General features: G+C 42.2%; 2 protein-coding genes across 2 annotated transcripts; both read right to left on the bottom strand.

Annotated features, from left to right (window-relative positions):
• Nucleotides 1-460: 460 nt before the first annotated feature.
• Nucleotides 461-2520, bottom strand: LOC105026474 (caveolin-3). The gene is made up of 2 exons (XM_010897956.3): nucleotides 2198-2520; nucleotides 461-1521 (listed from the first exon to the last, which is right to left on the bottom strand). The coding sequence occupies exons 1-2, from the start codon at nucleotides 2318-2320 to the stop codon at nucleotides 1180-1182; spliced, it is 465 nt and encodes a 154-aa protein (XP_010896258.2). The 5' UTR covers nucleotides 2321-2520; the 3' UTR covers nucleotides 461-1179.
• A 3769-nt stretch (nucleotides 2521-6289) lies between these two features.
• Nucleotides 6290-8452, bottom strand: LOC105026476 (caveolin-2). The gene is made up of 3 exons (XM_010897957.3): nucleotides 7975-8452; nucleotides 7273-7460; nucleotides 6290-7154 (listed from the first exon to the last, which is right to left on the bottom strand). Exons 1-3 carry the CDS (start codon nucleotides 8200-8202, stop codon nucleotides 7004-7006), a joined length of 567 nt encoding a protein of 188 aa, XP_010896259.1. The 5' UTR covers nucleotides 8203-8452; the 3' UTR covers nucleotides 6290-7003.
• Between the last annotated feature and the right edge of the window lie 7169 nt (nucleotides 8453-15621).

Below are 15621 nucleotides of genomic sequence, written 5' to 3'. Positions count from 1 at the left end.
TTGACCTTTTAGCGTATAACTTATTCATCTGTTAAATGTTAAATATAAGCAAGAAAGAGACCAATGGAATAAACAATGTATTGACTAGCAGGGGAGTTCCTGCATCCAAACAAAAAATGACTGGGTAATATAAACTCATAGTGCTGAGCTTCCTTTGTGCCTGTAAGCCCCTGTCCAAATTACAAATGTATATACTGTTATGTATACCGAAAATGTTTAGGTACAGTAGTCAGCTGAAGTTTGAATTCAAACCATAGTAGTTTACATTCTCACAGCCCCATGGGCTATATATAAACACATCACTGCTTTTTAACTCCATCCAGAGGGACATTGTAGGCTAGCTGCTGTTAATAGAATGCAGCTGCTGTCAGTAGCCTACAGTTGATCAGAACTTATGTATTGTTGCCATTTTTAAATTGTGAAATCAGTAGTATGTATACAAACACCATGGTATAAAACATCAGAAAATATATAATTTACTCTCAAAGAAATTGTTTGATTTGAAATAAAAGATGCTTCAACATCTCAATAATCACAGAGGTCACTTTATAACATTAACCACTCATGCATGTCTGTGTAGATAGATCTGTCTGCTCTCAGCTTTCCTAAAAATACAGAGAATTCTTCATATCTTCTAAGTCACAAGCACTAAAGAGAAACATCACAGCTAACTGAAATGATAAACAGTTATTTATTATAGCGTCAACATGTGAAAAAACATAAAAGAGAACATAATAATATTTGATCAAACTTGTTTTTAATGCAGGCTGAAGCTGGGGTCTCCAGCTACTGTCCTGGTTGTTTTCATTCCAACCCCATGTATATGCAGCCTCATTCAGTTATTAACGGTCTAATTATTCAGGTGTGCTAAATTAGGGTTGGAGTGAAAACCACCAGGACTGTGGCTCTTCGGTAGCATAGCTAGATGCCCTGGGCTAATGTACACCGTCCCATGAATTAAGCATGGATAATAATGTATTGTTCCCCATGTTCACCCATGGCATGTTTGAGGACTGACATTTTTTCTTCTGCCTGCACACGCAAATCTATTATCAGAAACTCTGTGTGGAAAACGAGAAAAGGGGTCAGACCCACGGTGTTTGACAGCAACCAGTGTAGAAGTGATGAAGCCTACAGCAAAGTGGACAGCATCTTGACCCATTCTCATACTGCTAAACTCTACACCTCCTTCTGTAGCACCACCCTGACACTGGTGAATATTTTCCCTAGGGATTCAAACAGTGGGTCACAGAAAGTGTGGATAATCAGGGAGTAGATACGGCTCAGACACTGGGACTCGATTATGCAGGACTTAATGCAGGGTACCACTGCCCAGATGTGGCAGAAGGAGAGGCAGGCAAAAAGGAAGCCCCACAGCAGAGCCACAGGGATGCCCAGAATGGCTGACAAGATGCGGTAGCACCAGTACTTGGACACAGTGAAGGTTGTGTAACTGGCTTTCCACACCCCATCCAGACTATGAGTACCTTCAGGCTCAGCGATCACATCCTCAAATTCCACCTGCAGGGGGAGACAGAGAGGCCATTGTAATAAATAGCATCCTGCTTCGCTCGCCAATGACAAGGAAACAGGACACTTTTAATAGATCCTAAAACATCTATAGAATATAAAGGCTGTTTCTGCTATAAAAAACTACGAGTCGTAAAAGCCTAGAGGTTTAATTGCAAATCAAAGAATTCCACCCATTTTGTTATGAGTCCAATTTTCCCAATGATAGCCTTCTTGACAGTTGAATGTTCTGGTCAAATAAATCTCATACTCTGTTGTTTGCATTCACAGAAATAGGGCCACAACAGTAGCTGAGCTGGTAAACTGTTACAGAGATCCAGGCTATTTCAGGAAACATTTTAGTGTCCTATTATTATAACCCAAAGGAAACACTCCCAGATTTCTATATCCACCAGGCTACACCATAGCAAAATACCTGTTAATACAAAATTCTGAAGATATGTAGATATTACAGAAGATATGTAGATATTACAGAGGGATTTTCCAGCTTAACTCTGGACTGTCTGTATGAGAGAAACAGAAGCTTTGAGAGTGCCACTGACCCAACAAGGCCAGATTAATTAGTCCGATCTGTGTAAATGATACTGGCTCAACAGAACTTCAGTAGGCCCATACTGTGCTATCTGGGGCACATTGTGTTGGTCACCTGCACACAAAGATCACCTACCTTCACCACATCCTCATTGACTTGCTTGGGGTCTCTGTTGATCAGGTCAATCTCTTTATGGTGTCTGTCCGCCTGGAACTTCTGTTCATAGCCGTTGTTGATGTCAACCATGGTCACGGTCATATGCTAGTATTGGGGTGGGGGTGGTCGAGAGGTAATGGTCAGAGTCCGTTTCCTTGAAGAGTAAGAGTAAAGTGGTCAGAGAAAAGCGTCTGTGCAGGGCTGGAGTTGGGCTGTTGTGGCTTTAGTGGTCAAAGAGACAGAGTGGGGAGCGGGACAGGGAGTGGCAGTGCCCAAGTTTCTGGACCTCCTCTCACTATGATATCATTCCTGGAATGCCAGCAGCGCCTTTACAGGCAGCTACCACTGCTGACAGCCCAGAGTTGTCCTGTCAAACTGTAGCCACTGTAGCCATAGCATGAACACACAAACAGGGATATACAGACATTATTCTCATCAAGTATCGCTTATAAGCAACTTGACCCAACACCCCCCACACACACAGACACAAATACACACATACACACACACACACACACAGCAGTGTGTTCCATTCTCCGTTCCACACCTCACACAGGGGCTCTAAGTATTTTTTAAAAGAGGGTGCAGACCTATTGAATTTCACACATCCCTGTTGATTCGCCAGACTCATTACTGTAGTGTACTACCATGAGAGGAAAGTGGAAACATCTAATGAATGGTAGACTTTCAGTAAGTGCTGTATCATATATGGAGCCTATGCAGTGATGGTAACGTATAGAGGTCACATTTTCACCCTAATGCTCCCAGGTCCTCAGTCTTATAAATAAGGGTAAGAAATATACAAAAGATGATCTGCTCTGCCCTGTGATGACCTTCTGTAATCTGAACACTGATGGTAAATGGTAAATAAGGATAAATAATAATAATATATAATAATAATAAGAATGGAATATATTTAACATAAATAAGAAGAAACATGATTAAAATGGTACGTGTATGAAGATGGAACACATTCTTTTGACTGTGTCCTCAATTAAAATCAATATAGTTAGATGCATCAACAATTCCAAAACTTTGGTCCGTGCTTGCATTTTTGGTGCTGAGACATTTTCAATGTGTCCCCTCAGATGTTGCAGGCCACATGAGGACCCCCTTAAGAAAATACTTTTGAAAATATGTTTCCTAATAATTGAAATACTTTTTTTGGGCAAGTTAGTGGGCTATCTTGCTTGTTTCGTTCGTTATCTTTTAAGACATTTTCATGAACTGAAGTTTGATTTAATAAAACATGTAACTGAGCCACATCAATGTCTGCAAAGATTGAAAATGACTGTGCGATGTTTTCAGGCTGGTTGCTTGTGCTTGCCTGCTTAACTAAGTTACTGTAAAGCTATGTGAGCGATTCCAAATTCAATGCACACACCATGAGCATGTTAAGTTACGATGTAACTGATCAAGCCAGCAAGTCAAACTTCATATTAAATCAAATGGAAAAGCGTTGAGAATAACCAGCGGTGCACACAATGTTGAAAAATGGCCCGTTGAAGTACACACACCGGTGAATACAACGTCCCTCCAAAAGCTAGCTCGCTAACAACAAAACTTCTTGTTCTTGTTCATCTCAATAAAACTCTCTGTCATTGTGAACAGACCCACAGTACTGTTGGAAGGGCCTTGATTTACAGTTTTGTGTTTTTCATTTTATTTGTGCAATTTTTATACATGTTCCAATTTCCAATAGTGCAAAACATAAGGCAGTACAACGCTAAAAATAATTGTCACTTTATTTTTTTAAAGTATTATCAGTGTTTCATCTAAAAATGGGTTTGACATAATAATGAACTGAGCCACTTCAATAAATAAAGAAATGACAATGCAATACTGTAAAATACAATGCATAATTACAATACAGATGGAAGGTGTTCTGTCAATTTTAATGAGAACAAGCAACATTTTTGCTGTGATGCTGTTGTTGCCAATGTTTTATTGTCTATGTTTTTTAGTTTTTTACTTGTATATTGTTACATTTGAGGAAGTGTATGTCAAAGAACTCAGCTCGACCATTAGTCAGATTTCAAGCCGTGTCTTTGGATTGGAAGATAGAGACAGAGTGGAAAGGAAGCCGGTGCTCATTTGCACAGAATCTTCACATTCACATTCAATCACATTTACAAACACACTTATCCAGAGCAACTTACAGTAGTGAGTGTATAATAAATGCAGGCTCCCACCGTGGGAACTAAACCTACAACCTGTAATGAGAAGGACCATGCCCTTAACTAATAAACTACACTGGACACTGTCAATGTTTGCTCACAAACAATCAAGGTACAACTTATTTCTCTCTCACCTCTGCTTTGGTTTTATGGAATGGTGTCTAAACTACAGCATTCACATTACAAGCCTCCAGTTGTAACGTGTTAAATGGAATCCGGAATCATGTAATAAATCCAATCCGTTGTCTGCTTTTATGTCAACCCAAGTTTAATGATGTCACAATGATTGTTGCAATGATGTCACTATACTAACAAAATACAGCTCTCCGGACATGGTAAACATTTTCACCCACTGCAAAATGTTCCATTCACCCTACAAATAATGACTGGTGATTCTGATTGGAATTTACATTGACCCAAGTACCAGTGTGTCCATAGGGTAACAGCTAGATGTTAATCTGATCACTTCTAATTAAAGAAATGTCAAAAGAAATCTACATTTTAACCACGTAAAGCTGCAGAGCCTGTCAAACATATGGTGTGGAAATGGTCCGACGAAGCAGTTGGGGAGCTCAAGTATTGCCTTGTCATCGCAGATTGGGACGTATTTGAAGCTAACATGCACACACTAACAGGATCAAGTCGTTAATACTACATTTCATCATACACAAGTATGTTCGAAGGGCATATGCAGAACTTTCAGAGGGCAGACAACCTAGCAACTAAACATTAACCTATTAACTAAGTTGCTCATTTGAAGCTGGCAAAAAAAACTAATATGTAATTTTGTCACTGAGCATGACAGTTAACTCTCATCATCCTTGGGCGCAATGTCCAACATTTCTGATGGACTTAGTGCTCACTCAATGAATAAACAAATGCATCCCTTCATTAATAACTATAAAATGTAACTTCTTTACAACTGCAGTTACGAGTACAGTTTGACTGAAACATGTTGCAAAAACTGCTTTTAAAATATTCCACTTGTTTGCAGTGGCAGTTTAAATTGTTTTAAATCATTTTTAGGGTTGTTGGTTGGCTAGGGGCTTGTGTGGATCATTTAGGCTTGTCCAGATAGTACATGTCCCTGCTACCCTTCTTCATGTTTAACTCTTGACTGAAGAAGCTCTGGAGTACAGTCATCACTGAAAATCCTTCCACTCTGCTGCTCTGTCAGTCCCCCTCTCTCTGCTGCGCCCACCTCTAGTGGGAGCATGCAATCTTTATCCTGGGAAACAGAGACTAATTATGAGATGTTTGTGTCTCCATCTTAACTACTTCATCTCTTCCTCTCTGTGAACAGGCTCAAGTTACGATGTTAACTTGAGCTTGTGTGCGTGAACTCTGGTGTGTGCATGGGCTCTGTACAGGGCAGACCTTCATTGGCTACCAGTGCACTCAAAAACTTTACAATGACTTTCAGGCTGACTGGGTAAAGAGCAACAACAACTGTAGTTTCTAAAAATGTAAGAGCGCGTCCTGGGGCACAGGACGACCCAATTTGTGGATATCTGTAAGTAATGAAATCTGCATCCCATGATGAACCTTTGCACTGCATAGCAACAGCAAGTCATGATTCATTGTTGAGCTTAGGGCCTCTGCTGTGACTGAGATGAGGAGTATAAGAGCAGGTACAGATTCTCTTGTATAGAGGCCAAGACAAAACTGAACCCAGGACTAAGGCCAACCAAACACCAGTTTAATGTCAGGGAGGACTGCAGAAAATCAGATAATCCAAAGGTGTTATGAAGCATTCTTGAAAAAAATACATACATCCTGTAGCTATAGATCAGTGGTTCCCAACTACGGTCCTCAAGTACCCCCAACAGTACACATTTTCATTGTAGCCCCAGCCAAGCACAGCTGATTAAACGTGTCAACTAATTATCAGGCTCTCATTGAGTTGAATTGGGTGTGCTTGTCCAGGGCTACAACAAAAATGTGTGCTGTTGGGGGTACTCGAGGACCAGAGTGGGGAACCACTGCTATCGATAATGTTTAGACCAAATTATAACGTCACAGAGCATGCACCATAAACATCAAACATAAAAAAGTTATATTGCTGCATATATTAATATTGTAATCTACAACACATTTGTCCGAATAGACTGGAAAAGTGAAACCCACAAAGAGCTAAAGGGCTCATAAAAATTTTTTTGTTATGAAATGGAGAAATTGCGGAGGCCTTTTTAACTGTGTGCTTTGATTTTACTGAGAGCAGTTAATTCCACTGCTGTATCTCAATGGTACTATGCTCCTCAAATAGGAGAATCATTTGACAGTATCACAATGGAAAGACCCATTCAAAGAGCACTTCCATTGTACCTTGGTAATCAAATAATCTTAAATAAATGACCTTTAACAAATTCCCATTTTAAACTTAACTTGTGACTACTTCTGACCCAAACAATCACCTGGTTCTTGCCAAAAATATTTCTCCCATTTTTGTCATTGGTATTTATCTCAGTTGTTACCCCATGAACCACCAAAAAGCTTAAAAATACTTTGTCCAGCTTTGATAGTCTCCCCAGAGGAAATTCCACAGTAAGGTACTGTTGGGAAAACATTTATGTTCCAAGTCCTGAATTTCCCTTTCACTACCATTCTGTCATTCATGCGTCAGTCGAAGATGGATTCCGCCGAAGCACCTTGCTGTACTGGTGAGGAATGGACGAATCCCAATGTCCAGTATGACACCCCACAGGCTCTGCAGCCAGTATGTGACAGTGAGGCTGTAACGAATGCAGGGGCTTAAGAACCTGGAAAGGTTTAGATAGAAAAAGACTAAATTGAGTAATTGAGTTACTGAACGTCAGAGTTGGTGGCATGTGGTTGATATACGGTAGTCAGAGGGCAGTGAACACATTATAGATGTACCATATGTGTAGGAAGCTGAGCATGGCAAAGAGCAGACCAGTGATGAGGGACACCGGCACAGCAAATAGGGCGGTCACTATCCTGTAGATCCAGACCTTGGCGACCTCGAACAGGGCGTTACTCCAAATCCACACTCTGTCTCCGCTACGCACCGACACTGGCTCTGCTATTACATCCTCAAAGTTCACCTAAAGGCAGAGTCATAGGCACTTTGTCAGAAACTGTAGCCACTCTCCTCAGTCCAGCACTTGCCTCGATTCGGAGGCAAGTTCAAATGGTCCTTCGACAACTCGCTCTTGATCAGAAAAATGAATCAGGTTTACATGGGTGGATCTCAAAGCAAATGCCTACTATAAGTTGTGTGAAGACATTTTGTAGATATGTTATTTAAAAAAAGTGTTTCTAAAAGACTAGTGCACAGAGAGAAAACTGTTTCCACTTTAAGCACAATGCGGATATGTTTCTTTTAGCGACATGCCACAAGAGGGCAGTACAAGCATTAAAAACGAACGAAAACGCTTGTTTTAGTAATTACAGTTGACTAATTGGATTAAAAGAGATAATATGTTTGGCTCCAGAGTACCTAATGTCAGATGACAATCCACGAAACACAAAAAAACCAACACATTCCAATATAAAACGCAACCAATCCAGACTGGTTGGCCTGTTAGTGCTCACGTAAGGCTTGTTCGTGTGAAATACCTTCAGGCAGTCATTTATTCCTCGAGGGTCTCTCTCACTCAGTAGAGGCTTGGTGTCACTGACGTCTACTAGAGGGGACAGAGTCTCCTGCTCATCCTCCTCGTAGCCCAGGTCGGCCTTCCACAGCAGCTCAGGCTCCTCACTGCGATCCTCAGGGTCTTCATAATCAGAGTCACCCAGGTCAATCTCTGTATCCACTGGATCGGTCTCCCTCATCATGGTGCCCATAACGGGGCGACCAATTCAAGTTTGTTGAATCGATTTGAATTGAAGAAGGTGATAGTAGTGCGACGGGACTAACAAGCCCAGGCCTAGAAAGAGACTAGCTCTGCCCACAAACATACCTACACACTCCCACTACGCTGTCAAACTGTGACACACTTAGACAGAGGGTGGCCAAACAGGCTGTTCAGATAGCTGTGGAAAGTAGCAGTGGGTTATATTGGGAAAGTGAGACTGGCCTGGCTGGCATTTGCAGACAGGCTTTGATGTGTGGATCACTTCCCCATGCCCAGGGAGAGAGAGGAAAGAGACCCTGCTGCAGGATATAAATATCTAGAAAGGGGACTACAGCCTACAGCCCCTGTAAAACTGCCACTCATCTGATACAATAAACATTATATTACAGGAGACAATGACCTGGCCTGGATTCCACAGAAAGGTTAGCCAGTCCAGGGTTGTGTTTATGATTCTGGATAGAGCAGGAAAAATTATTTTTGAAGTATGATTCTTATGACAGGGTCAGATAATTCCTTTCCATTTCAGTTCTCTTTCTGCCATTTTGTTGCAATGAATATCACCCCTACCAAAGAAGAGAGTGTACCAAGCTGTCCAGGATGTATGCAGACAAATAGTGCCTCGTTCTGGTGTCTCAGAGAACATCATCCACTCTTCTGGCAGTTGCACAGTTGCAGCTGCTTTCAGACACCACAGCTGATCTGAAACATGATCTTCTCTACACTTGACTGTAAATACATTCTGCTGTAAACATGAATTTAGTAACAAATTGCTACAGCTTTTTACTGTAGTTAATACAACATAGACCAGACGTCCAGAGGACATCCTCTGGGCTATGTGGAAGTGGAAATTTACAGTAAACCTACCAAGATATAATGTTTGAGGAATGTACATGTCTGCCCAGAAACCTAGCAATGCCATGCACATTTAATGTAGGGGATTGGATATAAAACAGCAAGACAACAATTGTTTAAGATCAGGATGAGGACAACACAAGTGTGACCCAACTCAGAGAGGTGAAGTACGAGCCCTGGCACTTACAAAAGTGGAACTTTTACAAAAGTGGAACATTGAATTAGAGTGTTTGCTGTCAAACCCAAAGTGTTGTACTGAATGAGGGCACAATCTTGTCTTGAGGCTATCCTATTGCCTTGACCAAGGTGTATGGAGTCATATTGTACAACATCAGGAGTAAGTTGTCTGAAAAAGTTATAATATCACTGACTCACCTGAGCTTCACTACCTCTGGTACCCTACAGAAACATTTGAGTCTTTCTTCATTAGAAGCCATTTGCTTTGCATGTTGTGTTTTCCCACAATAGTATTTAAAATATAGCATTTTAACTGGTTTTGGCCGCATGCTGTTCAAAGAGATTTGCTGCTCCTTGTGATAAGGAAAATAAAAGTCCTGATTTGATTATATTAGGATGTAAGATAAGAACGCCTGCTAAATTACTAAAATGTAAATGAGGAAGTGCTAAACTGGAGATGTGTGTCTCATGTCCATCAATCAGTGCAAAGTGTAGGAGAGGCAGGGATGGTTGCCTCCCTCTAAGCACAGAAAAGGCCACGTGCTGGTCTCAAGGCTACAATGTTTTGCAAGCCAAAAGACTGAAGCTAAAAAGATTAGCTGGCAGGGTCAATGTCTCAGCAGTGTTTTCACATTTTTAAGTGGTGTGACAATTAACAAGAAAGTATTGTAGCCAAAGCAAATTCTAAAATCTACCACAGGCGCTTTTTGGAGGAGAAAAATGATAGTAAACACATAAGGCATTAAAGGTGTACTATGCAAGTTTTTACACCTCAGCAGTGAGTTGAAAATTGGTTCTATTACTCAATTAGGATCTGACACTATCATTACTAAGAGCATACTGACTGGTCTGAGGCAGTGTCACCACCAACCTTCACAATGCTGGAACAATGTACACGGACATTCGTTTTAGATGGAGTCAAAGTTGACGTACCCTTTCCAACTTCACGGAACACAGAATAAACAAAGGAAACAGCTTAACAATCAAAACATAATCTGGGCGACCTATTGCAGTAGAGACATTGCCATTCAGAGGCTCGTCGAGGGACAGCTAGCGAACATGAAATGTTATGCACGTTTTGACCAGTTTGTATAAGGCTAAATCTAGCCAAAAGGCTATGTAAATGCTTCTTCTTAGCATTAGTTGCTTATGCATTAGGTACGGTCAACCAACTCAGAATGCATGTTTCATTTTTCTTTATCTTTGCACAGAACTCCAGGTTGTAACACTATTTTCCAACAGGAAATGGAATAACCCCTCCATTAACTGACACCTTAACGTGGTGGAGGGGTTTGAGTACCAGAGTGACCCTAGGAGCTATGTTGTCTGGGGCTATATGCCCCTGGTAGGGTCTCCCAAGGCAAACAGGTCTTAGGCGACGGGTCAGACTAAGAGCGGTTCAAAACCAACTTAATGATGAGAAACATTTTGAGGTCCGTGACGTCTCCCGGTATGGCGCAGCCGGGGCCCCACCCTGAAGCCAGGCCCGGGGTTGGGGCTCGTACGCGAGCGCCTGGTGGCCGGGCCTTTCCCCATGGGGCCCGGCCGGGCTCAGCCCGAAGGAGCGACGTGGGGCCGCCTTCCCATGGGCTCACCACCCACAGGAGGGACCATAAGGGGCCGTTGCGGAGAGGATCGGGCGGCAATCGAAGGCGGGGGCCTAGACAACCCGATCCCTGGACACGGAAACTAGCTCTAGGGACGTGGAACGTCACCTCGCTGGCGGAGAAGGAGCCTGAGATCGTGCGTGAGGTTGAGAGGTTCTGACTAGAGATAGTCGGGATCACCTCTACGCACGGCTTGGGCTCTGGAACCACACTCCTTGAGAGAGGATGGACTCTTCACCACTCTGGAGTTGCCCATGGTGAGAGGCGGCGGGCTGGTGTGGGTTTGCTTATAGCTCCCCAGCTCTGCCCCCATGTGTTGGAGTTTACCCCCGTGAACGAGAGGGTCGTTTCCCTGCGCCTACGGATAGTTAGTAGAACCTCGGATTCTGGAGGAACAGTGTGGTTTTCGTCCAGGCCGTGGAACACTGGACCAGCTCTATACCCTCTACGGGGTGTTGGAGGGTTCATGGGAGTTTACCCAACCAATCCACATGTGTTTTGTGGATTTGGAGAAGGCATTTGACTGTGTCCCTCGCGGCATCCTGTGGAGAGTGCTTCGGGAATATGGGGTCCTGGGTCCTTTGCTAAGGGCTGTCAGGTCCCTGTACGACCGAAGCAGGAGCTTGGTCCGCATTGCCGGCAGTAAGTCAGACTTGTTCCCAGTGCATGTTGGACTCCGGCAGGGCTGCCCTTTGTCGCCGGTTCTGTTCGTAATTTTTATGGACAGAATTTCTAGGCGCAGCCAGGGGCCGGAGGGTGTCAGGTTTGGGGACCACACGATTTCGTCTCTGCTCTTTGCGGATGATGTTGTCGTGTTGGCCCCTTCAAACCAGGACCTTCAGCATGCACTGGGACGGATTGCAGCTGAGTGTGAAGCAGTGGGGATGAGAATCAGTACCTCCAAATCCGAGGCCATGGTCCTCAATCGGAAAAGGGTTGCTTGCCCACTTCAGGTTGGTGGAGAGTGCCTGCCTCAAGTGGAGGAGTATCTAGGGGTCTTGTTCACGAGTGAGGGAAGGATGGAACGGGAGATTGACAGACGGATCGGTGCAGCTTCTGCAGTAATGCGGTCAATGTATCGGTCTGTCGTGGTGAAGAAAGAGCTGAGCCGCAAGGCGAAGCTCTCGATTTACCTGTCAATCTACGTTCCTACTCTCACCTTTGGGTCATGACCGAAAGGACAAGATCCTGGATACAGGCAGCCGAAATGAGCTTTCTCCACAGGGTGGCCGGGCGATCCCTTAGAGATAGGGTGAGAAGCTCAGTCACACGCTGCTCCTCCACATCGAGAGGGGTCAGCTGAGGTGGCTTGGGCATCTGTTCCGGATGCCTCCGGAACGCCTTCCTGGGAAGGCGTTCCGGTCCCGCGCCACCGGGAGGAGACCTCGGGGAAGACCTAGGACACGCTGGAGGGACTATGTCTCCCGGCTGGCCTGGGAACACCTCGGTGTCCCCCCGGAAGAGCTGGAGGAAGTGTCTAGGGAGAGGGAAGTCTGGGCATCCCTGCTTAGACTGCTGCCCCCGCGACCCGGCCCCGGATAAGTGGAAGATGATGATGATGAAATGGAATAAAGGAGTGTCTGCTCAGACACAACTAAGCCTGCTAACGGGAGCTTATCGTCTCGACCAAACACTTTGGAGAAACCTTCCTAAAACGTATCTCATACAAATAAAATAAACAAGAACATTTAATTATTTTCTTAGTCGAAAAATTGTTTATCCATCATCATCACTCTAGTTACTCACACATGGCTTTCCTTGACTCCCAAGCCAACTAGCTAAATGAGGTATCTAATGTGATCTTACTTGTTGAGTAGAAAGAAACTCTGCATCACTGTTGATACAAACTGTTCTTACAGCTCTTACCATGTAATAAATGCCAAAAGCAAATGTACGCTTGTTTCACTCTGTGCTTTGTGTGATGCTCACATTACTTCCATATATTTTTGTTTCTTAAGCACACAGCGTACATGATCCCAAACAAAGATTATCATTGGCCTTTCCCTCACACATCTTCAAGGAAGTACATGCCTACAAATGTCCCGACCTTCTACATTTTATTTGCATCCATGCACGTGGTGGGGATAGTGTCAGTCTTGACACTATGCAGACGGCAGAAGGTTTTCTTCTTGGATTTCTCTGTACAGTACTTAGCTGTATTCATGTTGCAAAAAAGCACTATTTTGGTGTCATCAGACCATACAATCTTCTTTTACTTTGTCTCATAATCTCCTACATTCCTTCTAGCAAACTCTAGCCGAGATTTGATGTGTTGTAACAAACACTTGACAATGTCTCTTGATCCATGTCCCTCATTGTGATAACATTTGGGACACATTCTCAGGGTTACAAATCTAGGTATTTTGTAAAAATTTTCTTTAATTTTGCCACATAGGGGGCACACTGCATCAGAAATATCATCCATGGTGCATCTGTGGACATATGCTGCATATGTATCTCTAATCACAAAACGAGTACAGTAAGGCCAATAATAGTTGAATGGAGAAACTTGGTCAAAGCTGCTTACAGCTTTATCTTCCAGCAGGACAAACATACAGCCAAAGCCACGCTGAAGTGGCCTAAAAACAAAACAGTCAATGTTATTGGGAGGGCTAGTCAAAGCACAGATATCAATCCAATTGAGAATATGTGGACAAAAAATTGCCTTTACCAAAGTTCCCTATTCATCTCAACATAACTTGTTTATTTCAAATGTGCATAGCTGATTATACTCATCCAAATGGACTTGAATTGCTGTTGAAGGTGCCTCTACCAGATATTTATTAAAAGAGGTGGTACTCAGCCAATCAATTATTTTCTGTTTTGTATTTGTAATTAATTTTGAAAAATTGCTAGATTTTCTTTTTGTGTTGATCAGTGGCAAAAAAAACCAATTTAGTCCAGTCTGATTTCATGTTTTAACATGATAAAATGTAAAAATGTCTAAGAAGGTGAACACTTCTGGGAGAGACTTTTTTACATATGAACAGTACTATTTTTCAAGCTGCTAAAGGTACTAAGTTCTAGCAAATGGGTTGCAGAATGAAGCCAGTGTGACCCCTGGGTTAATTGAAGCCGAAACTAACTAGAAAAGAATCAGGCTCAAATTAACCCAGAGGTTGATAGCACACCAATTACACAATAACTTATTCTGTGCTTTCTTTCATCTATGTGTTATATCGTTTTTTAAAGTAACCATTTCCTTTAATAAAATCTGCCTGTTCAAAACCTTTACTAATTGCATTGAAGGGGGCCACAAATCAGAGTGTTTTATCAGTGACCAGTTCCAGAAGACAACATTTGGAAGCAGTTAGTTTAGCTACAATGACTTTTATGCTTGTGACTTTCAGTCACATAGATAAGATCTCGTATATGGGTATATGTGACTGTCCTCTCACCTAACAACAACTGCCATCACCGAACATTTTGGCTACAAAATAGTTGTTTTGCAGGGGTTCAAATATGATTAAAGCATGAAATCAGGTCATGATAAAAAATGGGTCTTGAGATTTTTTAAAGAAATCTGGGTATCTTTTTGCCATTTAAGAATGTTTTCTATTTATTTATTTTTTAGCATTAAATGCACAGTCTATATTTGTATATTATTGTATACCTCCATAAACATTTACCTTGTCAGCTGCCAAATGTCCTAAATTTATTAAACGTATTCAAAACAACATTCAAATTAAAAGACTCAGTCACCCAATGTGAAAGTTCTTAGAGCCATGCAATTATCAATAGAATATGACAATATAGTCAGCTAGATATTATCGCAATTATAATTCCACTTGATTAAAACGTCTTCACATACCTAAGACAAAATCTAAAATATAATCTGACAAGCTGCAGTATATAAAAATACGCCTTCAGTAACAGCTCCCTGGTTCCTTTCACTCTGAACAATGAATCTTCCAAACGCCTCCTTTATCTCATATTGTCCTTTCTTTTTCTTCTTTTCTTTCATCTTCATCTTCATGTTTTAAGATATTAAATGCTCCCTCAGTCATTTAATACCTTACAATAACCTGCTTGCATAAGTGTGCAGACCCTCTTATAACTGGGGATGTGGCTGTGTTCAGAAATAACCAATCACATTCAAACTCATGTTAAATAGAAGTCATTAAACATCATTTAAAGTGACTCTGATTAATCACAAATAAAGTTCAGCTGTTCTGGTAGGATTTTCTTACGCCATGTTCTGCAGAGAGCTTCCAAAGCATCAGAGGGATCTCATTGTTGAAAGATATCAGTCAAAAATTCTGAAGCTTTAGATATACCATGGAACACAGTGAAGACAATCATCTTATAGTGGAGAAAATATGGCACAACAGAGACATTACCAAGAAATGGACGTCCCTCCAAAATTGATGAAAAGACGAGGAGAAAACTGGTGAGGGAGGCTTACAAGGGGCCTACAGCATCATTAAAGGAACTGCAGGAATTTCTGGCAAGTACTAGCTGTGTGCTACATCTGACAACAATCTCCCGTATTCTTCATATGAATGGGCTATGGGGTAGGGTGGCAACACAGCCTTTTCTTACAAAGAAACACATCCAAGCCCAGCTGAAGTTTGCAAAAACAAACATCAAGTCCCTCAAAAGCAGATGGGCAAATGTGTTACGGTCTGATGAAACCAAGGTTAAACCTTTTAGCCATAATTCCAAAAAGTATTTTTCGTGCAAAAACAACACTGCACATCACCCAAAGAACACCTTACCCACAGTGAAGCATGGTGGTGGCAGCATCATGCCTCAGGGCTGTTTTTCTTCAG

This window comes from Esox lucius, chromosome 17 (assembly GCF_011004845.1).
Source record: "Esox lucius isolate fEsoLuc1 chromosome 17, fEsoLuc1.pri, whole genome shotgun sequence".
Lineage (NCBI taxonomy): Eukaryota > Metazoa > Chordata > Actinopteri > Esociformes > Esocidae > Esox > Esox lucius.
This window is presented reverse-complemented; position numbering and strand designations above follow the sequence as displayed.

Bases quoted from the DNA above. Each gene is read 5' to 3' on its own strand.
- LOC105026474 (XM_010897956.3), bottom strand. From the start codon at position 2,320: ATGACCGTGACCATGGTTGACATCAACAACGGCTATGAACAGAAGTTC. The intron at 1,522-2,197 runs GTAGGTGATCTT...CTCCCCCTGCAG, and splicing joins TCAATGAGGATGTGGTGAAG to GTGGAATTTGAGGATGTGAT.
- LOC105026476 (XM_010897957.3), bottom strand. From the start codon at position 8,202: ATGGGCACCATGATGAGGGAGACCGATCCAGTGGATACAGAGATTGAC. The intron at 7,461-7,974 runs GTATTTCACACG...CTCTGCCTTTAG, and splicing joins GAATAAATGACTGCCTGAAG to GTGAACTTTGAGGATGTAAT. The intron at 7,155-7,272 runs GTACATCTATAA...AAACCTTTCCAG, and splicing joins CTCAGCTTCCTACACATATG to GTTCTTAAGCCCCTGCATTC.